Source organism: Chamaea fasciata, unplaced genomic scaffold (genome assembly GCF_029207755.1).
Source record: "Chamaea fasciata isolate MVZ Bird 193981 ecotype frontalis unplaced genomic scaffold, bChaFas1.0.hap1 SCAF_3, whole genome shotgun sequence".
Taxonomy (NCBI): domain Eukaryota; kingdom Metazoa; phylum Chordata; class Aves; order Passeriformes; family Sylviidae; genus Chamaea; species Chamaea fasciata.
In genome coordinates this window covers 56,188,975-56,212,721 of record NW_027094088.1, presented here as the reverse complement: position 1 = coordinate 56,212,721, position 23,747 = coordinate 56,188,975, and the positions used below count along the sequence as shown (strand labels likewise).

At 41.3% G+C, this 23,747-nt stretch overlaps 1 protein-coding gene across 1 annotated transcript; it reads right to left on the bottom strand.

Moving 5' to 3' along the window:
* Window positions 1–2,510: 2,510 nt before the first annotated feature.
* Window positions 2,511–23,647, bottom strand: RMND1 (required for meiotic nuclear division 1 homolog). Its single transcript, XM_066179084.1, has 12 exons — window positions 23,569–23,647; window positions 20,690–21,204; window positions 16,530–16,638; window positions 13,581–13,656; window positions 13,191–13,230; window positions 9,988–10,088; window positions 8,628–8,734; window positions 6,563–6,627; window positions 5,605–5,681; window positions 4,323–4,443; window positions 3,507–3,623; window positions 2,511–3,272 (listed from the first exon to the last, which is right to left on the bottom strand). The coding sequence occupies exons 2-12, from the start codon at window positions 21,188–21,190 to the stop codon at window positions 3,240–3,242; spliced, it is 1,347 nt and encodes a 448-aa protein (XP_066035181.1). The 5' UTR covers window positions 21,191–21,204; window positions 23,569–23,647; the 3' UTR covers window positions 2,511–3,239.
* Between the last annotated feature and the right edge of the window lie 100 nt (window positions 23,648–23,747).

Genomic DNA, 23,747 nt, shown 5'->3' with positions numbered 1-23,747 from the left:
TTTAACTATCCTTTTGTCAGTACAATGTATGTCATTTAAGGAAATGGTTTAACTGTGTGTATAGTTTTTCTTGTTAGGAGACTCATCTCTGTCAGGAATTTCTAGTGTAACCCAACTAACACAGGTTTTGCAGTGCAGATTAACCATCTGTTTTCTGCCTTTGGCTGAAGCGACATTTTAGTGGAGCTTGACCATAAAGTTACAGCAATATATGTACTTGCATGTGTTATTTTCCTTAGAAAAAAGGGATTCAAACTGCAGTGGTTCCCAAGTGCATTTCTAATGGCCATGCAGGTGAGGTGTTCCAGAGGAAGCAGCTCTCAGTGACAGAGCTCCAGGGAGGTGTGTGTATGCATCCACCAAGCAGAGCTGATGTGAAAAGTGCAGCAGAGAGCAGGGACTGACTCTGTACCAGTGAGTACTGCCACCCCAGAAAAACAGGTCTGGAATTGAGTCACAGCTCTCAGCATTCCTTGCTGTTTTACAAATAGCTACTCTTGTGACAACTTCCCAGCAGATCTGCCTAAGAAAATTGTGTAAGCTATCCTTTACCTTACCTGACAGAAAAAGCACAGATAGAAGGAGTTTGCACAGTTGGGATCCTTATAAAGAACGGTCTAACAAGACTCCATATGAACAGATTTTTACCATTCAGTCTTAATTTTGTTCAAAAGGTTAAAATTTCAGAGTTCTGGGTATTTAGGATTCCTCTCTGGTTTTCCTTGTATATTCTGCATTTATTGCTACTGCCTCTTTCTTTTTTTTCCCTTAAGTGACCATTACTGGTTACAGTAGACCCATTTTGATGAAGACTCAAACTGTGTAAACTGCAGTGATGATGGTTGTTTTCAGTTACACCAGGAGAGCATGTGGTGGGTGAGGCAGGCCAAAGATGGGTGTGTTCTCAAATTAGGCAGTTTTGTGTTGCTTCTGGAGCTCGAGTCTCATCCTGCGTCTGCCATAAAACTTCCTCCTGGTTCAGGCCATGTGTTCATGTGCACAGGCTCCCCAAGGGATCTCTGGCTTGAAGCAGAAACAGGGACTGCAGGCAGGGAGAGTTTCCCACGTGCTGTGCGGTCGCAGAGGGCTCTACTCCCTGGTATATTGTGCTGTGAAAGCTCAAGTTACATTCTCGGTGCACTCAATTCCCAGCTTGGTTCTCTATGCGTAATATAGCAAGAGGATTCTTTGTAGAGTTAGATGCTAAAACAAAAACCCCTCATGCTTGGATGCAGCTGCCAGTGTGTACACCATGAAAAAAGCAGATACAAAGTTTTAAAAGGTCTGTTAAAGCTTAACTGGAGCTTTTGGGATTTTTTAAACTGTGACTCGCCCCTCAATGGAGTTAAGCAGGGTTGGGGGCTTGGCAAGAAGCACAGTATGACTTTATGCCTGTGATTTTATGTGCCAAAGTAAACTGATTTACAGTTTCAAAAGTAACTGCGCTCCTTTTGTTTTGAGGTGTTGGTAACTCTTACAGTCCTTAGACAGGATACTTCAGATAATCAAGCCTAGACACTTTATGCTTTTAAAGAGCATTTAGGAGTCCTCCAATGCCTTTGTTAAAACCACTTCTCTTAGTGATGCAGTTGGTCTGCATATTTACATATTAGCAATTTAGTTGAAATACTGAAACATTAAATGTGAGATGAATGGAAACTAATGTCCTTGAGTGTAAGTATTATCTCAAAGGGGGGGGGGGGGGAGAGGGAAAAGCCTGAGAAATATTTGCTGGAGAAATTAGACTGTAACCTACTTCTCTGTTACTGGAATTAAGTGGTGCTTGGTAAGTTTTCCCACTGCATAAAAGAAGTGTTCTGTTTCTTAACAACACTGTGTAAGTTAGGCTACTGATGCAGAGCAGTTCTGCAGTGGCAAGTCTTTGTCACTGAGCTGTTCTGACCAGTTCCCGTCCCTGAGCAGGGCCTGACCACTCAGACCTTCTCAGAAGGTCAGAGGAGAGCAACTTGAGCTATTCCAGAACCAAGACCTCCAGCTACAATCTGTTCTGATTCCAACAGAGAAAGCATGCTCATGAGAGCAGCGGCTGCTTCTTCAGAGGCACCCAGAGCATTGTATTGTAATTTATGGCGAAAGGATGGGTTTGCAGTCAGACGTTTCTGCTGGCTGTGCCTGACTTTATTCTTTTCTCCATTATGTCTGTTTGATGTATTCAACAGGAGTCCAGTATTGCACTCACAAATAATGCTCTCAGGTGAAGAGAGAACAGTAAGTAAGCTACTGCAACTATAGTTGCATTTTTAGCCAGAACTTAGTCATCATGGCTTGTTAATGATGCTCCAGAAGCTTTTAACAGAATCTTTAGGTCCTGTTTCTTATTCAAGACAGTGGGCTAAAGTGAATTTGAAACAGGTGATAAAATAGCAGTTGTGTACCAGTTTCTAAAAATACATTTAGAAAAAGAAGTTGCTACGAAAAAAAATCTGTTCATCCTCTCATGAATAAGTAACACTCTGTGGACTAGGAATAGATTAAAAATAAAAAAGAAAACTTTTTACCTTAGAAGATAATTAAGACATCTTACCCTATGCTAGCTCACTCCTTGAAACTTATACTGATGAAAATCAGATAGCATCATAAGGTGGACAGAGAAATTCTGTGAATCTTTCTTTAGTTTACCATTTTGCTACACTTCCCTGTGACCTTTGGGATCAACTAATTCCCCTTCCATATGAATACTAAATATAAAAAAAAAAAAAATGTAAAAAGTACTACATCTCAATAAATGTATTCCCATACAAGTATATAAACACTTTCTGATGGGATGGAACACAACATTAAATATATCTGCCACGTATATTAAAATCATGCCAGGAGAACAAATAGTAATGCCATCTCCAAGCTTGGGACAGTGTTGCAGCTCTCCAAGAGTGAGCTGGTAAACATGAAGGAAAACATCCTCAATCAAAAGTACACAAAGTAGCAAAGTATTCAGCATCATTTTAACTGTTAGGGGAGAAAGCAGTAGAGTCCTTCATCAAATACAGTCAGCACAGATGATATTCATCCATAGGTTAAGCCCTCTCTAACATTATTAGTACAGTGGTTGGGAATTATGTTCACAGACAGATTTTTAAATTTTTTATTTGAGTAGAAGATTTAGAGATTTATCAAGAGACACAATTTCATGATTCTCCAGAAGCATGTGATCAGAATTTCCCAAGCCTTCTATTCTCTATTGTTTTGTCTGTTTTCTTCTTCCTGAGTTTGTTCTGCCATCAGAAAACTACCCTTGCAAGTTCAAACAGAACCTGTGGAACAGCAAACACAGATAAGAATTTTTATTTATTTAAAAATCTTTAAACTAGTTTACACTATATATCAGATATTCTGAAAAGTTACTGTAGCTGTAATTTGAAAGTTGCGAAGAACAAATATTAATCCCCATGTACATCACATTAATACAGTAATCAATTCTCAAATTAAGAAGGACAGAAATTGCACTTGTTATTATGTTCTTAATATTGGAAGGAAGCCCCACCAACCTCTATGGTGATCAGTATCACTATCATCCACTCAAGGCGCAGTGCGTGCTTTTCATTCAGGTGATTTCGCATTAGGTCTGTCAGCTCCATGCAGTGCTGGAGCTTTTCATTCATTACCTGCAAGAAGTTACAAACATCACCAATCTGGACTCCTGAAACGGAATCAGATCACTAAATAGGGAAACAGACTCCGCAGAACTAGAAAGGGGTTAACACCTCTGCCAAACAGAACAGAAAGTTAATAGAACAGAAAATTCTGTAAGACAACATGCACAAGCAACAAGGTTCAGTATAAATGAACCTGTTATTTCAATAGGTTCCCCAAAAGAATATTAATTTAGATATGTATCTACAAGTATTGAAGTGTTTCTGGGTGATACCTACTCAGGAAAACAGTCACGAGCAAAAAAAGATACAGCTTTCTGGAATGCCTCAAAAGAAATATTTATGATTGCTGTACCACCAGGAGAGGCTTTCGTGCTTCTTACTCTGGTTCAGCAGTAAACATAATGTTACCCTTCAAGAACTGGTGTGAATGATCATGTTAGTTAGAAGAAACCACTTCTCAGTTCTTCTAACTACTTGAAGCTTAATTTAGTGGGTCAGGAAATAAACGATTAATGTGAAGCAGGTTAACCAAAACCAGGTAAAGGTGGAAGTGGGCTAAGAACACCTGGAAAAGGGGAGAGTATATAATATCTTACTATTTATTCCCTTTCTGCAATTAAAGCATCTTCCTGGAGCAATCTGTGACCCTGCTGAGCCTAAGACAACTGGTCTGAGCATGAAAGATTCTCACAACAATAAGACGCTCACCTTAACTCTGCGATTAATGTTGAGAAACTGGCAAGTCTTGTCATAAAGCTCTTCCAGTTTTTCTCTATCCCAGTAGAAGTCCGGTGTTATTAGCAGGTCTGAGCTCAGATTTATACGGTGTCTAAAAAGAATGGGTACTACTATAGTTCAGGCTTCCCCTTGGTGAATATAGGAGTAAATATTTACATGCAGTTAAATGAAATAAGAACATTTTCCTGTAATTCTACCTAGAATATGAGAAGAATCTCCTTGCACATAAAAATACAACTGCAGTGATTATTTAAAATTGGCCACATCTCCTGAAACTTTCTGGGAATGCCCTACTGTGGAACTGTTTTGAACATAAATGACTTTTGCTTTATGCCAACACTGGCTCCTCAACATGTCACCCTCCTTAATTTTTGATACCTGTAGAGAGGTCCCTGACTATGCTGGCAGCTCACTGAAGCAGTAGACAAAATAACAATACAGAACTCCTAAATGTGACTGGTACTGCATGCTGGATGTATGAGCACAGAACATCCCTCAGAATCAGGCTATGGTCTAAGCATCATAAAGGCTAAAAGCTAAAATCTCCTGCCTTCAATGTATTGCTAACATAAACCTTTGGATACTTGGAATGTCATTGTTGATTACTGACCAGTCCTTCAAGTAAGGATATAAACCCCAGTGTTGGAAACAGGAATTGTTTTTTAATTTTACCTTGGAGATTTTGGCGGGATTTTTTCCTTCTTTTTTTTTTTTTTTCTTTTCTTTTTTCTTTTTTTTTTTTTTTTCCCCCTTAAGAGTATGTAATGGTCTGTATTGTCAAAGGCCAAATTTCACTTGAGGGAGGAAAAAACATTAAATCCAGTAACTTGCAGTGGTTTCTGAGTCAGTCAAGGGAAGAACAGAACTCACAAAAGATTTTTACCAACTCTAGGCTGTAGTTAACAGTTCTATCTACCCACATTTCTCCCCGTATCCTTTACATGCTGTAGTATCTACCATAATTACTAGTTAAGAGACATGTTGCTGGACTCAGGAAGGAAAAAGGGCCTGGGGTTTGGTCATTTATGATATACTGCCTGCTTAATCCTGCAGCTGAAATGCCAGTGTGAGTGATGAGCCAGTGGGTCCCCTTACTAATGTAAACAGCACACAGACTCCAGTCAAAAGAAGGAATTCTCCCACCCCATCTCACCCTGCTATATTTAGTGTGTATTCTGCTCTTCGTATCATGCACAATGTAATTTTTACATTCTGTGTAATACAATGTCTTGGGTGTAACCAAAAACATTACCTTAGTGCAAAGAGTTCTCCAATTTTCTGCATCACATCTGCATGAGAGAGTTTCACCTTCCTTCGAGACTTTAGAATCTGAAAAGTAGGACGTTCTTCACTGCTTGATCAAGTAACATGTACTGGTAGTTAAGAAGTACAGAGTTTTACAGCCTGAAGTATCTCAGAATCTAAATGCATACTTTACTTACTAACATTTTAGTTTTGTTTGCTTAGTGCCTTGCTTCTCTAGCTTTCTAAGAATATCACTGCGCATCTGGTTCATCCAGGCTTCTCAATAAATCACTGAGTACGTCATCAGTAGCTACAGAAATACTGAGGCATTTTCTACAAATGATTTCCTGAACAAGAGATCATTTATTTTTCCTTCCTGCTGTTTTTATTTTAAAGTCATGACAGTGTTCTTTTACCTTGCCACTCCTTAGCCTTTTTACAGACTTTCTCCTTACAACAATCAATGTATTACTATTTATTTCCTTCATATAAAAGTAATAAATCAAACGTTTTCTCTTTTGAACCCCACAAATCTCATTTTTATATACAATATCATATGGGTTTTGTACTGTAATTAAGTCTCATGAAAAACTTTCAAGTAATTTGCTCAAACTCTTCATTATATTCAAGTCAAAGGACATTTTTTTCAGCCCAAGTTAGCACACACGGTGTTTGGCCAGGTTTTTAAATGCTGCTTGTCCTGTTACACATACATTTCACCAGTAGCAAGTGACAGTGGCACAACATGGGAAACATTACAATGCAGAACCCCCTCCTAGCCCTGTAAAGTCTGATGATTTCTTGTCTGACCACTTTGCAGGTGTTCTGAGCTTCTCTACACTGATGGATTTACCATCAAATGTGTTGAACATTCAATTGCTTTTTCCCTATCCTCAGCTACATCTGGACTGATCTTTTACCAAACACAGGAGAAAAGGAGGGGAGAGTTACAAACAAGACCTTACCTCAGGAATTGACTGGATAGATTCCACAAAGTTATCCAGTAATGATTCCCAAATAGCCAGCTTTACTGCAACACAGAGATGCCAAAGCAGAAGACTGTGAGGTACAAATGCTTTCAAGTAATTATAACTTTAAATCTGCCAACAGGCTGCCTCAGGACATGTCGATGCTTACAGCCATTATTTGCAGCAAGTCACAGTTTGTACTGCACAAGCACTGTTGATGTCCCAGTGGACAGATCTGGGCTGGGCACTGACACAGCTCTGCACAGAACCTGCTTCCCCATGAGTGCAGCTTTCTTTTCCAAGTGATCAGATCCTGGAGAGTTTTTGCTTCAGCTCAGAAGTTGTGGGTCCAAGTGCTCTACTGGATATGTGAGCCCTCTGCAAACATTCCAAGGAGGCTGGAGATAATGAGCTATGCTGGCGTCAGGCTGACTTCATGTGGTACCTCAAGAGCCTCCACTGCATTTCTAGTGTCCTGCACAGCTCTCATTCTCCATGTGTGCAGTATTGATGCTTTGTGCTCCCACCACAGAGAGTCAGCTTGTACAGACACACCACCTGTTCCTGTTGAAGCTCAATTCAAACTTGAGCAGTCTCCCGTTTTGTTTTTAGGTGAGTGTACTGTTACAGAAAATACTAACTTCTGTTCTATGGAAGCTTGAGTTCAGCACTGGCATTGGCAACACAAACTCTGCTATGCCTCAGCTTGAACCTAGAAAAATATTTCTACAAGATGATAACTTGGGCCTTGTTCTTTAGTCCACAGATTCCCAGACAAAAATGAAGTAGGAACAGATCAAAAATTAACCCCATTCAACCAGAAAAAATTAATCAGGGAAGATTTAATTGTCAAAATGAGCTCTTCTGTGGTAGTAATCTATAGTATAATCTGGTCAGGACACTAGCAGTAAACCCAGTGCTGAGCATTTTGCACACTCATCTCTTGAATACAGAGGCCTAATCCAAGTCACTGACTTAAATGACTTTAAATTTAGCCCCTGAAAAAAACCCAAAAAAGTCCCAAAAAACAGCCAGTAAGCATTTCATCTATCGCCCATTATTTGACAGAGGTTGGTTTCTGCTGATCATAAACAGGGACTATACTTGCCTCCTTTATTTTTACTGAACATTATCTCCTGGAAGTAAATCCCTTGCTCCCTTTTAGGAGGCACTCTTCCATTCAGTGGCTTTATGAATAAGAAAATGATGCTTTTTTCTCAAAAGCTCTTCCTTAACAGTAAGGCACCATTTAATTACATGGCACTCCTTGATCAAATGGTGTAGCACTTCAAAAATGTGCATTCTGTTTCTCTCCTGTGTAGAGGGACACTTCCCCGAAATACTACTGGAATCCTGGAATTTACCCTAAAGGCAGTAGAGGTAGACAGACCAGACCTCCCTTAAAGGCCTTTTTGAGGACAGCCTTACTGCTGCTAGCTCCTAACTCCCACTTTCTACATTGTTCAAGGTCTGAAGCAGCAGACAGGTGTTATTTGCTCAAGCAGCAGCACGACTGGTAAGCCTGACTTCTTCACAGTGCCTCCCACTGTCTGCTACCATGGCTAATAAGCCTGCAAAACATGATTCTGGTCCACCTCTGTGTCACTGATACACCTCCCCAGCTGGGAATAGTGAGCCCTGTATCACTTCTTTAGCTGACATCTAGCTTTTCCCTCAGAGGAAATGATGTCAGTATGAATTACACAAGATTAATGAGAGGTTTCTAATACTGAACTCTACACTTGTTGTTATCCTAGGACAGTTCTCAAGGGTGGGGAACAGGATGCTCAGTAGAATGTGTATCTTTTGCAAAGCATGTTTGTTAATGTGCTTTGTTCAGCTTTAAAATTATTTACATTGAATAAGGCAATTCCAATTTACAGAAAACACGGTAAAAGCATTGAAAACAAATCCTCTCGATCTGAGGCACAATTACTCTTTACACAGTTTGTCTAAACCAGATACCAGTCTTTTCCAGCCTGTCACTGTGCAAGTCCCACTTACAATGACATTTCACAAAATCTGTAGCATAGACTACATAGTATGAACAATATTAACTTACCAGAGAGACAAAGTGCATTTGAAAAGGCAAATTTCTGCAGAACAACTTCATCACTATCCAGCTCAGAATTTAACAGGATTTGTCCTTTATGGAGCTTTGACTGACCTCTGTTAAGACAAGATTGAAGCATCTTCATTGACTGAGCCACCAGCATAGGAACATTTAAAGAATAATTGACAGTGCAAGAAAGGCTTGTTGTTTATTTAGATAAGGCATGCCATATCTGCATGGGAATCATCCCCATCCTTGCATTTTACTCATATTCAACACGATGATATTCACAACAAATCACTGAAAATTAGTTCCTCAGTCTAAGACAAATATTATGGCCAAATTTTCTAGGTGTAAATGCAAGCGCAGCAAGCTGTGATGGTAACTACAGCATTGCTGCATACACACAGATAATTCAGAGTAAGCAGGCTGCTGGCCTCTCTCCTGCTCTTTAGCTCCTCTGTTATCTTTCTGTTTTCATCTTCTGCTGTCACTCTTACCAACCTTACTCCCTCCCCACTATGATGTTAGTTTCCCTGAAACCTCTATTGCATAGGGAGCAAGGAGCAAAGAAAAGGGGACAAAAGACTTGTTCAATTTTTCATGTCAATCTCACTATGAAACATGCATAAGCACAATGGAGCAGGTCAAGAATCACAAATTACAGAACTAAACAGTACACGCAGTTTTCAAATGGTCAGGAAAAACCAAACACCTGTCTCCTTATCAGGTTACCTTAAATAAGCTGAACCTCATTAGTTCAGTTCCTAGTATTAACAGTGTCCTGTCTAGGGGTTGCTTTTTGGTGCTGTTGGAAAATTACACGGAATTTATACAATCATTTTCACTGTGAAATATTTCTGTAGAGATAATTTTCTTTCCATGATGAAAAACCGTTATTTAACAAGGAAAGATAACTTGCCAGGTTTATCATTACACAATAATCAAGTTGTAACTTTCTTAGGAAATTAGGTATATGCAGAAATAATATCTTTGTATATTAACCTGAAGGATAATCAGAGAAGGCTTATAGAGAGCATCCTCTTTAAAATCAGATTTGTCTCAATAATGCTCATTTTTTTTTTTTTGCTGTGACGTACATAGTTTCTGTTTGGGATTGCTGAAGAGTTGTGTGGGCAGGGCTTCTTGTTTACAAGACCTATTGTATAAGCAAATCACAAAGGCCACTACCTACAAGTTTACCAAGACAATAACATTTGTCAACTCAGATTTACTGTTTTCTTTCTTCATTTTACTCATTTGGGAAAAAAGTTAGGACAAGTATATTTTTACTGGCTGAATTATTTTTGCTGGAATTTTGTTTAGGTGTCTGTTAGCTTTTATATACACAATGCCTGAAGATACTTACTCTCCTATTCTATAGTTCAGCTCTTCATTCTCCCAATGAACCAGTGCAACTTCGTATGGCTGAATTTCATGCTGCTCTAGTACTCGCATGATATTCTTCATCTAAGGAGACAATTGCAGCAATAGTTACTGTGCAGTAAATAATCACTCTGCAAAGAACCTGCATAGGGCAGGCTGATGAATGCAACCTTCATGCTGCAGTTATATACCTAACAATGGAGAGGTGTGCTAAACAACGAAGCTGTTATTAACACAATTTCCTTCTGAAACTAGTTGTGGTTTGAGAACAATTTGTAGCTATGAACAACTGCAAGGAATCTGGGAAAACTGAAATGTCATTTTATATGGGCACACATGGAACAGGCTAAGGATTAACCACAGCAGCAGTAAGGACAACATGGATGTATTCAGTATTATAACACTAAGCTGTACTAGCTTTTGGCAGATGTCCGAGGTGTGGGAATGAATCTTTAGGAGAAGTACATTAGGTGGTTGTTTCTGATGAAATTACTGGTTTGCTGCTAAATCAGTAGTTTTGTTTTTGACTGCTGCTGAAATCAGTAATCTTGTTTCAGCTACCAGAGGTCAGTTGTATTACAGAAACCCTTTACCACTACAAAAATCTAGAAACACTGTTTCAGCTGCCACATCCATCCCTGTAAACAGTTAAATGTGCAATTTCACTTGCAGAAGTAATCTCACTGCTCCTTTATTCTCCAGCACACTAAAAGCTGATGCAGGGAGAAAGAGCCCTTTTCTCTCCCAAAACTTCCTGCACTGACACCTGACTTAGGATCTCTCATCCTTGTTCCCTTTTATATGCTACCAGGTGCCCATCAAAGAAATAATTTACAATTAGAACAAATTCTGAACTAAAAAAACCACTCACCTACAAGTTTTTAAAAGGCATTTAGCTACACAACAGCCAATAAAAAACCAAACCACAAAACCACAATACACTTTTGATGCCTAAATTCTTTAAAGAATTCAATCATCTACTAAGTCATACTTAAAAAGCACTCTCTTTTTAAAATAAAACATCATAGTTAATCTTTTAGCACAAAACTGTACCCTATGAGTTTTTCATAAAGCATATTCTCCAGGTTAAGTACTCTAAAAAATCTGTTGGATCACCTGCAAGAGGGATTTTCTTTGCACTGCTAGCTTTCTTCATTGCTTTAAAGAATTTTGGTGATTCTATCTATGTAACACAGTAACATTTTTCACTGAAAAAAACCTCAACCCTACAGCTGAAATTGCTCCTTTCATAATCCTGAATTCAATATTAGCATGACTAAGACTTGCCATATAATTCAGGTCTTGTGATAAAAAAAGAGTATGAAAACATAGGAATTGTCTGCTCTGAGACCAGTCACCTCAGCCAAACAGCAGTGTCCAGGGACAACTCAGCAGTGCAAACCTCACATTGCTTCTAGGCCCAGCCTAATTTTGCATAAGAGACTAGTTGTGACACAGTAAAATTAATTAGATGTTCTGGAGTCACTAGCTGCAAACTCTTGCTATTATGGGCACTTACGTCACACCATTTCCTTTTAAAAAAGCTCTCAAAGCTGGTTTTTCTTTTTGCCCTTGCTATTTTGGTAAGGAAGCTGCTGTACAACCTTCCTACTCAGGTATTTGAAACTGCTCTTTTGTATTTTATATTTCTTTTTGTGATCAGTCTGTATTTGTTACTTCTCCTGTTAAGGGTCTGTTAATTTAAAATAGTTTTTTTCTCCTACCAGTCATTCTGGGGTACTTTTGTCCATTTGCAGTGATACTCTACATTCTGTTTTACTGAATTACTTTCAGTTTCTGTTCTACAGACCAGTCTGGGGTTTTTCTCCATTTGTTTGAGTTCATTAAAGCATGTCCATAAAAAAAGTTCCACTATTGAAGCAAGTCATTTGGCAGTTAAAGCTTTGGCAATGATTTCAACAAGCAGAAAGAGGCATTTTTCCTCCTCTTTTATAAATAAAGCTAGCAAGGGACCAACTACTGATACTAGTAGTGACCAGGAAAACAAGGTATCAAATTTTCAAAGCATGTACAGTTAAGTATGTACAACAAAACCAGAATTTTCAAAGCACTCTGGTGGGCTGAGGTGTCCAACTCAAAGATCATCAGGAGCTAAGTCAGCTGGTCTTCAGTAATACTTGTGAATCAATAGTGCAGTTACAGCCATGGCATACTAAGTGTGCTACAGGCAAGGCTTGGAGGGAGAACTGGTATCCTTTTGTAGGACACCTGACACACTGACACCCCCCAAACAGACAGGAAATCAGAAACATTCCAGTTCTGAAACAGAAAAAGTGAACTTGAATCTAGAAATTGATCACATATAGAAACAACTGCTCTGTGTTTTCATTGACCCTAATGAAAATCCTTCTGTGAATGTCTATGCATATCAGTATCGTCTATTTAATTTATCATCATTAAATAATTAATAAAATGATAAATTAATAAAATATCAATTTATCATTATTAAATAATCACCTATTTAATCATTTAATTTCACATACTCTGTCTACAGATAAGGTCAATACCTTTTGTATCTAGAATCTAGTTTAACCACAGTAATAAAAATACATTTAAAACATTAAATAATTATAAATATATTCATTAAAAGAGATATGCCTGTGGCATACCCTTCTAGGTCAGCAAAGATCACTCAAATATAATGTCAGCAACATACTGAATAATTATACCAACCAACAAAAAACTTCCTTCAGGAAAATTGCTCACAGGTAAAAGCACAGAACAGAGTTGCTTATAATTCTTTTTTCTCTTTCAAATTTATACAAATATAAGCCTTTAATAGCTTTTACTTAGAATAGAAGGGAATGATCCTTTTCTTCTAACATTTTCTATTACATTAGTTCTTTTCTAACAATCATTCACAGGTTGATTTTTCTGATACACTTTTTCAGGATGTAGAGCTGCGAGAATTTTCTTTTTGTCAGTCTCACTAGATTAAGGCTTCAGATTTTTGTCTTAAGTAGATGAGGTTCAAAGGGGATGTATCAGCAGCCCACACACTTGAGAGCAGTAGCAGGCAAGAACCTTCACTCACTGGAGAAGAATCAATAGTTTTTTTCCTTCATAGAAAGATCAATCTCCCAAACAGACCTCTAGCATGCTGAGCCTTGTGAGACTGACAAAGCACCTGCTTATGCAGTTTTAACCAAGTTTCACTTTACTTACACTTTTCTCTTCCACATTCCAAAATACAACAGCCCCTTCCCTGTGAATTCAAGGAAAAACTGAGTGTAATCATACTGTTTTAAATGTATTTTAATGGAATACTGAAATCGTACAGTGGCAATTTTTGTCATTGTGAATCAAGAAACTTAAAACTATCTTCACAGAAATTACATACTAGTTGCTTTTTAACCATACTTCCATGAAAAACCATGAGAAGGTGTTTTTTAATCATTAAAATAATTCTGATTTTTTTTAAAAATCATTTTGACTGGACAGTTATTCCTTGAGTTTCATGAGGTAATATGATACAATGATTTAGCAAGCTGCACTACTTCCTTCACACCATTACTATTAATGACATAATGTTTTGAGCATAGATTTATAGCTTACCTGAAGAAAAAAATTATGCCAGGATCATCTTCTTTTGCAGATTTCTCAGTACTGACCACCAAAACATTTGCAGCATCTGGTTTGAAGTAAGTGAAAAAATGGAGTAATTAGTCAAACTTCTAAACATGCCAGCTGATAGCTGTAAGCATGTAATTCAACAGTTGCATACTAACACATCAGCCAATCCCACATTTTATTCTTCTGACAGAAATGCTTGCCAGGGACCAACTATAGCATCAAACTACACTGCTTCTCTGAACTGTCACACTCTAGACTGACTGGGCCTCTACTGGGAACTTCACCAGAACCTTTGGTTAATGAAAGGTAGCAGCCTTGAAGACAAAAGACTTAGAAGAAAACTCATACAGACATGGCAAATAATCAGGAACAGAATACAGAAGTGGACATGCAATGTGAGAGAACTATGGAAGTTGTGCACAGTTGCAGAGAAATTACCATTCAAATCTGCTTGCCCAGAAGGTCGTCTTCTTTTCTGTACACTGAGGGATTAATCTTTACTCAAATTGTGCTGACTTTGCTTTGCCAGTCAAAAACTTGAAAGACTGTACCCCCAAGACAGGAGAGCCTACACCTGCATTTCCCTGCACATCAGAAGTGTGCTTTTGAAACAAACCTTCCACCCACCCTCCTTTACCACACTGCTGATGTGCACTGCACAACAGTACAATAAAATGTCAGGGTTTTTGCATTAAATTAAAATGAAAGAAAAACTAAAAAAAAAAAAATGCTCTGTGGTACTCCAACCACTAATGGGGCACTTGTTACAAAGGATTACCCCAGAGCTAGGCCAAGTAGAATATCCCCAAACTTACAAAATTTGGTTACTGGGTTCTCAAAACAGGGGTTTGATTTTTCTTGTACAAATCTTCTCCACTGTGCCACTCACTAATACAGATAAAGTTTTAGAAGTCCTGATGTGGTTTCAAACCAGCATGACTCGTTTTGTTGCATCACTAGTGGAAGCTGGACCAGGAAAGCCCCCTACTTCTATTGAAAGTGAGACTTCACAAAGATTTTGCACGGCCTAACAGCTAAGCCTTAAAAATTTAAATGCCTTCGCAGGAAAATCACAAGTCAAGTGACAGGGTATCAAACATTGTTACTTCTGCCTGTGTACAAATGCCACCTTCTGCTTTACTGCTCAGGCCACGGAGGCCAGGTAGACTGAGGCAGCAGAGAGCAATGACCAAGTATCAGATACACTTTTGCTAATATCTGAACGGGGACCACATGGTTGGTTTGAGTGAGCCCTTAAAGCCTTTTCTTCCACTTGCTATTCCAGTTCAGAAACACATAATTGGATGAATAACTAGAGCAGTTTCAGGTGTGAAGTTTGTGTTCATCATGGAAGTAGCATTTGTCTACATTTTCTCATTTGCCTTTTCAAATACCAGCTGTATCTTTATTTATCCACTGCAGCCAAAACACACACAACTGAAGAGAATTTGGTCTACTTTAACTGGAGGTGCAGGACCTGCCTCCAAAACGTTTTTAAAGAGGACAAAACCAAGAATAATGCTTTGGGAAAACACTACAAAGCAACAAAATCACAAAGTAACTGCTGTTTTAGATTTCTATGTGGTAATATTTTTAAAAATTATTTTCCCAGATTCAATGTTTGGCTTGGTAATGAACCACTGCTACATGTACATGCCAACCATCACAACACTTCAGATCTGCTGGCACAATTCAATATCCTTTCATCATTACTTCCTCCAAACCTTTGATAAACAGGACTCGTTATGAGTCAAAAACACCATGAAATAAAAGGAACTGGCAAACCCGACACTCCCAGGGTAAAATAACAATCAACAGTAACGTTTAATTCACAGTCATGCTGGGGGTTGTACAAAGTTTCTATCCCAAAGCTGTGAAACCAAGGTTAGTTTTAATACAAAGAAACTACAAAGAAATATGAAGCCTATATTCTAGTGGGTATTGTCTTTCATGTTCATCTTTCTGAACAAGACAATCATTAGTAAATCTTGTGCTTGAAAGAGACCCACTGGAGTATTACTGCACTTAGATTACTATTTGAGAGGCAGACAGGCTTTTGATGAGCCCTACTGAAATGTCCATGAACTGCCTGTCCTCCTAGCTTCATATAATTTGTTCTTTCAAAGGAAGAAGAAAAGGCATTCTACTACTGACATATGAAAATCACAGCTGTTCCAGGGCATAAGGTTCCTTAAGCTATAAGAAGATCCATTTGTTTTTCTTTTGTAGTATACTGCAGCTACTTCCAAGCCATACTTTCCCAAGTCTTCAGAGATACTTTCTATGGAAACCAGAATCAATTATTTTGCTGAAACATTCAACAATTGCTAGGATATACTTGGCCCAATCAGTATCAACAACATTCTCTTTACTGGAACTAAACATTTATTTGTGCATCTTTATCATTTCACTTAGTCAGCAAGGGTCTCTCTTGCATGCCTTCCTCTCCAACTCTGTGATTTACATTAATAGAAATAGAAATCTGGGTACACAAAGAAGATGCAACACTTCAAATTACAAAATTGTTTTGAGAGCTGATGTACTGCACTACCTCACTACTGAAAGATTAATTAAAACATTCAAAAACTAACACTCAGTGAATGTCTATAGAAATTCTCTGTACCAATCAATTTCCAAAGTTATTTCTCATGCATGCATGTAATTTTTCTATACTTCTAGTGTAATTGTAGAGTAGGGAAAAATTATCAGAGGTAAGAGCAAGAGCTGCTCATATTACCATTCTGAAAGGCTTTGTTGTAGGGATTTTTAGGCAAATAGAATCTTTAAGCAAAGAAATAATTCTACAGGCAGTATGATATATTCCAGGATATTATCGGTATAAGAATACATAAAGTCATAAAAATTATATCCCTCACCCATATTTTAATTCCCAAGATATAACATTGCATTTAATATGTTTCAAAAATCTACCTCTAGGCAAACTTGTTATTTCAACATATCCATGTGAAGTCAGGTCATGACACAGATTACCAAGATGATACTCATCTGCTGTTGCAAAGGCTGTGCACTGCATCAGATTCTGTGCCAAAGAAATAGAGATTTGAGTTAGGGCAAGACTGAAGCAAGATGGTAATAAGACAACTGTTAGCTTCAAACTTATTAAGAGAGTGACAATTTTCATTTATGCACTGTTCTGTGGTTTCACTGCCATGATGTCCACCCGGTGTACATACACTAACAAGTGTACTTGCTCCTTGTTAAGTGGGAAAGCAAAGCAAAGCCAGGCAGCACGACTGAAGTCACAACAAACAACTGTGACAGAGGCAGAAAGACAACTCTTCTTCCCCGAGTGCCAATCAAACACTTCAACAGTAGAGCTGCACTTGCTGCTGCTCTCCCATCCCACGGCTTATGGCTCCTTGGCTGACCACTGAAACCCGAGGCAATACACCCCTGATAGCAGTTTTAACATCAGTGTTTTCAAGATAAACGGAGTTTGACTACTCCAGTCTGTTTATCAAGCAGCAGCTCTAACCACAAACATGATACTCTGCCATGCTGCAGCACAGACAGTCCCCGACCTTCGGGGCCGGCCGCAGGTGCTGCCCACCTCCAGCGTCCCGTCCCGCCCCGCCCCGAGCTGCCTCCCGCACCCACGGCACCACGGTTAAACAGCACACCGTAGACAATCTGTCCCAGTATCCCACTATCCTAAACAACTAAAACGTCATATCCTAAAAGAAATAACTGGAAAAATGATGCTGACTTGCAAGATGTGAGATTTTGATTAATCAAACAAGCCACAATAAACTGATCTGCAAATTCTACCGCTCATTTGAAGTGTATTTCTTTGTTCTGATACCATGTACGACCTACAAAACTGTTTTTTCAGTACAATGTAGTGGAAAATATCCAGAAAGCAATGTTTCACTGTGGATCAGTCACTTCCCAGCTTTTTGTAACTAATACAGATGGGGCTGTAACTAACAACAAATGAACAAAAGAACTGTGCTCATCTGCAGGCATTTAGGCCCATAATACACTTCAACCTAAAATCCAAGTTACATTCCTGCAGCACTCACACACTGTCAAACAGCAAGGCTGCAAGAGGGGCTCTGCTCCCTACAGGGGCCTGTCACCCATCATTAGAATCACAACCTCACATTTGAACTTTTCTTTTTTAATGTCAACATTCTACTATCACATCCAAAGCTTTGCTTACACATCATCTTAATTCAGCAACCACTAGCAGAAAATAAGCTTTCAAAGTCATTATAATATTCAGAGAGCAATTATTTTGTAGGCATATTCCCACAACTGAGCTAGAAGGCTGAATTAACAGTGGAACAGAACTGTGTTTTCAGTTCCCTTGAAGTATCAAGTTTCATTATCACAACTTCAATTGTATAAATCCACTCTCAATCGCTAAATCACACGTGCGTATGATACATCTAATCTGAAGATTCTTCCAAAAAGCTTTGATTATTTTAAGTGCACATGCTCTGCCATGAAAATCTTCTGACAAGAGTTAAGGGAGCAAATTCTCACCTTGCAGTTAGTATACAATCTGAAAACCTCTATCCTGCTCTGTGCTTCCCCTAGTTTATTACTTGGGCTATTCTTCATTTCAAGGCAAATGCAGTACAGGAATGGCTTTCTGTCTTACAGCTGCAATTTTAGTTTCAATGACCACATTTCTCATTTAGGTAAACCAGAGGTTTTCCACTAAGCGACATGCCTGAAATAGCATTTTGGATATGAACTACTTTCGGGTTTGGGGTTTTTTTTGTTACAATGTACTCTTTTACTTACATATTTACAAAAATGTTGTTTACTACAGAACATTAATCTTAGGCGTAATTTGTGATTAAGACACCTAAAATACGTGTCTGTGGGTGCTGGTGGATATACAGCCAAAAAATCTACTCTAATCAGTGACTCAGCTAATCTTAAAATAGATCTGTTAAATGGCTGATCAACCTTGATGCCATGTTTTCTGCTACAACACTTCCACCTGCAAACTCCAAAACCCCCAGAATACAGCACCTGTACTGGTGCTAGAAAGGAACTCGAGCTACCCACCCCCTCCTCCTTTCTGCCTAGAGTGTTATTGAGATTCTGTTCAGAGCAGCACACAGGATGGCTGCCCCTAAGGACAGCTAAGTATGTTGACAACTCATTTTCTGTAGCATCATGCCCCCAACAATTGTATAGGCTCATGGAATCATAACTCCCCTTAGTCCACCTCTTCCACTTTCAGCATACAATTTTAAGAAAGAAAACCTGTAGGATGAACTCTAGTCCTCGTATCACCACAGGAATCAGTCTTTATGTAAAGGGTAGTAAATACTATGCCTTTGCCTGAATTTCAAGCTATTTCTATGCTAGATGGCTGCAGCATTAAGAATTAGCTCAGAGACTTTTCCTGCCACCAGATCGTACCAGGTTATCCAAGTAGTAGTACCACTCACTGATGGACTGACTAAACCATTCAGCTGCTTTCAAGGAACTCCTCCATCTATCCTGAAAAACTGGCTGTACAACAATTTATCACTGCTGGTGCCTAGCACTCTGCCTGTAAAAACACAGGAAAGCCAATGCTGGAGCGGGTGGGAAGAACCTCATTCCCCAAGTGCTCTGCAAAACAAAGGTGCCAGCTGTCAGGCCTCCCAGACAGAAAACACCACAGATCCTCAGGGCTCTCTAACTGAGAACCTCCACAGGAAGCCTGCAACTGCTGTATCCAGAGGCAGGGGAGGATGGGAAGGAGAAGTCCCTAAGGCAATGGTCCTGGAGTTAGGGCCTGCAATACTAGAGGTAATTTCTGGCCCAGCATTTTGCCATGCTAAAGCTTCCTCAGGAAGTATATTATTATTTCAGTGTATCAGGCAGTATTTTCTCCTTTTCTTCCCAATGGAAAAAAATAAAAACAGTACTGCATGTTACTTGCACATATGTATGAAAATGTCAAACAAAGAAACTGTTTGCATTCTATGCTGTCATTTAAAAGCCTCAAAAATGTTGTCACTTCACCCAAAACCAAGAAGAATCAAACTCTGAATGTAATGTCATAGCATGACCAAAAAGCTGGAAATATTACATAGTGTTTCAGGACTAATATTTTCCCTTTCCTCTTCCAAAGCAACATGAAAATATGAGTGGGAACTAAATTGCCTACAACTAACTCTTTATGTTACACTAAGGCATACGCCTGCTTATCACACAAAATTCTAATAGGAAGCTTAGCTATGAGAAGGCAAGAACTCCATAAAACTTTTCTCTGCTCACATTCAGAACATGTAATAGATATATTTTGCAACATGGAAGCTATTTCTGAAAGCACAGTGCTTGTTTCAGTCTCACCTATCACACTATTTTACTAAGAACACCCTGGAACTCAGATGTTTTAGACTGAGGAGAACAGTAATGTATCTGACACCAGGATTCAACATGGAAATCCTATGTTCAAGTGTACTTAAGGCCTGGCTTGGCTAAGAGCTGCCTTAAGGAGATACTTCCTTATCCTACTTCACTGTATCTAAAACAGTGTGCTGTTGCATTTCCTCTTTAGACCTCGAAGTCTGATAATCAAGGTGCTATTTCTACACATGGAATGATCTTTCTCAGGTAACACAGGCTACACTTGCACATTCATTTCCCATCTGAAACCTAATCTGAATATAAGCTTTATACTATTTACTTTCACTTATTTCTGTTTGAGTGAAACCTTAAAACTGGGTAGATCTGGATAAGCAAGGAAATGTAGAGAAAGTTAAATTATTCTGAAAGCTAGACTTTGTCTCCCAATAGAAAATGCGATTTGAAATCACTGGTCGAAACTATTTTTAATGCATTTCACCTTTGCGTTTTATAATAACCACTCATCTCCCCTCCACTTTTGCTAACACACTGCAAGTAAACTTCCATTTGCCTTCAAAATACCAGACACGCCAATTTCTATCAATCTGGCTTCTATTTGCAAAGCTCCAACACTAGTGTAAATAATGAAGTCCTCCTCACCAAACAATTATGTTAATTTCATTAAAATGTTCATCTAAACCAAAATCTGAATCTTACTTAAACTGATGCACTCCCTTAATGTCCCACAGACTGTAAATGTTATACCTCACCTCCATGTCTGAGAGTGGCAGGTTTGCTCTGGATGGCTGCTTGGTCCTCGGTGCCTTTGGTGGCCTCTTAACTGGCTGGTTGTTGGGTTTGGGGACAATTTTACCCGCTGACACAACTGCATAAAATCTTGATGATGTGTTGCGAAGCTTTTTGATCCACTCTGTATTGAGCCGGTGGTTTTCCATCATCGTCACACCCAAACGTCTCCAGGATGAGAAAAAACCCTCCGCACTCTGATAATAAACATTTCTTTCCAGAGTGGACAGAAATCCTTGGAGAAAATGCCAATTCCTGACTTGCACACACTGACTCGTCAACCAAGGGAATGCAGGTTTCAGTGCATACAAATTCCAAGACTTTGCTGTTCTCTGAGCTGTACTTTCAACTTCATTATCCAGCTTTAATAGCAGATATCCAGTTTTGTTAAAGCTTTGGCATTGGTGTATTGTTGTTAAAGCGTGGAAAGATCTCGTCTGAAGGCGTAGAAGTTTCAGTCTCATTTCTTTCCTCTGAACTGTATTTAAAACAAACAAAATCATCCATCAACATTTTGGAAAGAAGTAATATTATTTCTCTCTTATCTAAAAGGTAGTCCATATTACTCTTGCAAGTGTTAGTACTCCTCAGCACACAACATTGGTGGGAATAAAAAGATTTCTTACACACGCACTGCTCAGCATGAGCTCGAGCTGCTGTGCCATGAACAGCCGAGCACAGCCCCAGCCCCAGCCATCTGTCCTGACCACAGCCTTGCTCCTGCCAGTACGTCCTGGTGCTACAGGGACCACCAGGCCTGCCTGCAGAGCCACCGTGCAGCCTCAAACACAACAGTGTCCTTATGCCGGCAGTTCAGACTACGTGCAACCCTGCTATATTTACACCACATTGTGTGAGCTAAGAGAACAAAAATATTCACAGACTCAATACCTCAGTGGATGTGTTTCATTTGCTGAAAAAACTCAGTGACAAGTCCCTGCCCTCATCTGGTTTCCTTAATCAAGAACACTTCCCTTATGACACAAAATCCATCCTCAGCAAGTTACTAACAAAAACTCATTAAGTCTCCTAGTTCAAAACCTGACCCTTTCAGATTTTTTTTCAAAAACTGAAGGAGGATCTTCAATACTAAAAATACATTTAACGTAACAGTTCAGATAAACGTTTTATTTAAAGAGCAAATCATGGAGTGTGTTGTGGAACAGGCCCTCCATCCTGACAAGGATACCTAGATGAACTGATACTGGGCTTAACTTTGTATCTTTACATGCTATTCACCCATACTTTTTTGCCCAATTTAGAAGCCTGTTATCGGCATACTGACTGGGATAAACTATTATCTTCATTTTAAACATGTTCTGTATTTTAAAAGCGACCTTGTCCAGGACAAGGCATATTTACCTTTTTAAAGGCCTGGTATCTCCTGGATAAAAAGAGCTGACAGAAACTCAGCAAATTCAACCCAGGTGGTGGAGAGCCGGGACAAGGGGTAAAGTCTCCAGCAGTGTGTGGCAAGTGGCAGAGAGACTCAAAATGGTTTTGTTGGCTTTCCTAGCCAACAAAACCTCATCCCGGATCAGTAATGCCAGGAATGATTTTTCAACTGCACAGGCTTACAGTAAGTTGGAAGGAAAAAGAGATCATATAGACTGAATTCCATCGAGGAGCCTGAGCGTCAGACCTGTGGCACCAGAGGCAGCAAGCCAGAACGAACGGATACGAGAAGAAAGCGGGACGAAGGGCGACTACAACAGGTCAGGAGGCGCCACCTCCGAGCAGCACGCATGGAACTGGGATTTATTTTCCAACGTCTCTTCAGCATACGGCACGCTTTAGCCACGCCCACTGCCTCCCCGGCCGGGAGGCCCGGCCTGCTGCGGCACAGCCACCGGCATGTTCGGATAGGGCGGGCGGACCGGACCGGCACAGACCAGTCCGCGAGCTCGGCCCAGCCCACGCAGCCCGGATGCCTCCGGACCGCCCCCAGGGCCCACCAGCCCCGGCTGCCGGGACACTCCACCCCTTCCCTGCCCCCGCACTGCCGTCCCTCGCCCCCAGGAAAACAGCGGCCGCACCGCCCCCGGGCAGCGCCCCTGCGGCAAGCGCGGGGGGAAGGGGAGAGAGGCCTCCGCTCCTATTGGCTGCGTGCCGGGGGGGCGGGCACAGCGGACCCCAAGCCGACCAATCGGAAGGCGATGCCGCCCCGCCCGCGCGGGCACAGCGAGGCCGCCGGAGCCGCCCCCGCCCTGCGCGACTCACGGGCGCCCCTGACGGGCGCGGAAGGCAGCGCCGGCAGCACGCGGGGGACTGGGCCCCCCCAGCCCCGGTCCGCGGCCTCCGCCGCTGCTGCGTCACCCCCGCGCAGCGACACCTGAACGCGGGGGGGGGGGGGGGGGGGGGGGGGCGCGGGAGCCACCCAGCAGCCGCCTCGCTCCGGCCGCCGGAGGGGCATCCTGGGGTGGGGGGAGGCACGGGGCTGGGAATCACCCCTCACACCCACAGGAAGGGCTCGTGCTCGCCCCAAAACTGCGCCCTCCTCGCGATGAATGTCGCGGGCCCCTCCCGCTCGCGGCAGGATCGGAGCTGGCGGGAAGACCGGGCGAAGCCGCCTCAGCTCGCCCACATCCCTCCCGCGGGCGCTGCGGCAGGCCCCGCCGCTCCGGGATTGTCCCAAGAGGGGCTGCGCACCCCTCCCCAGCCGCAGCGCGGGCTCCATCGCAGCTCCGGCCGGCGCGCGGGGCCGCCAAGGGCACCCGCTACGCCGCCGGCCCGGCCCGGCCCTCCTTCCCCTCCCATCCCCCGCCCCGCGCGCGCGCTCGCCGCCGCCGCCGCGGCGGGAGGGGCGAGGCGGTTCCCGCCGCCGCCGCGCGCTAGCACTGACCTGGGGGAGGGGGCGCGCCGCTCTCCGCCGCGCGAGCCGCGGCCCCGCCCACCGCCCGCCGGGCCCCGCCAGGGCGCGCGGGCCGACACGCCCCGCCCGTCCGTCGCCGCGCGGCGGGGCGCGGCCCGCGCGCCAATAACGTCCGGCCGCCGCTCGGGCCCGCTTCCGGGAGGGGGCTG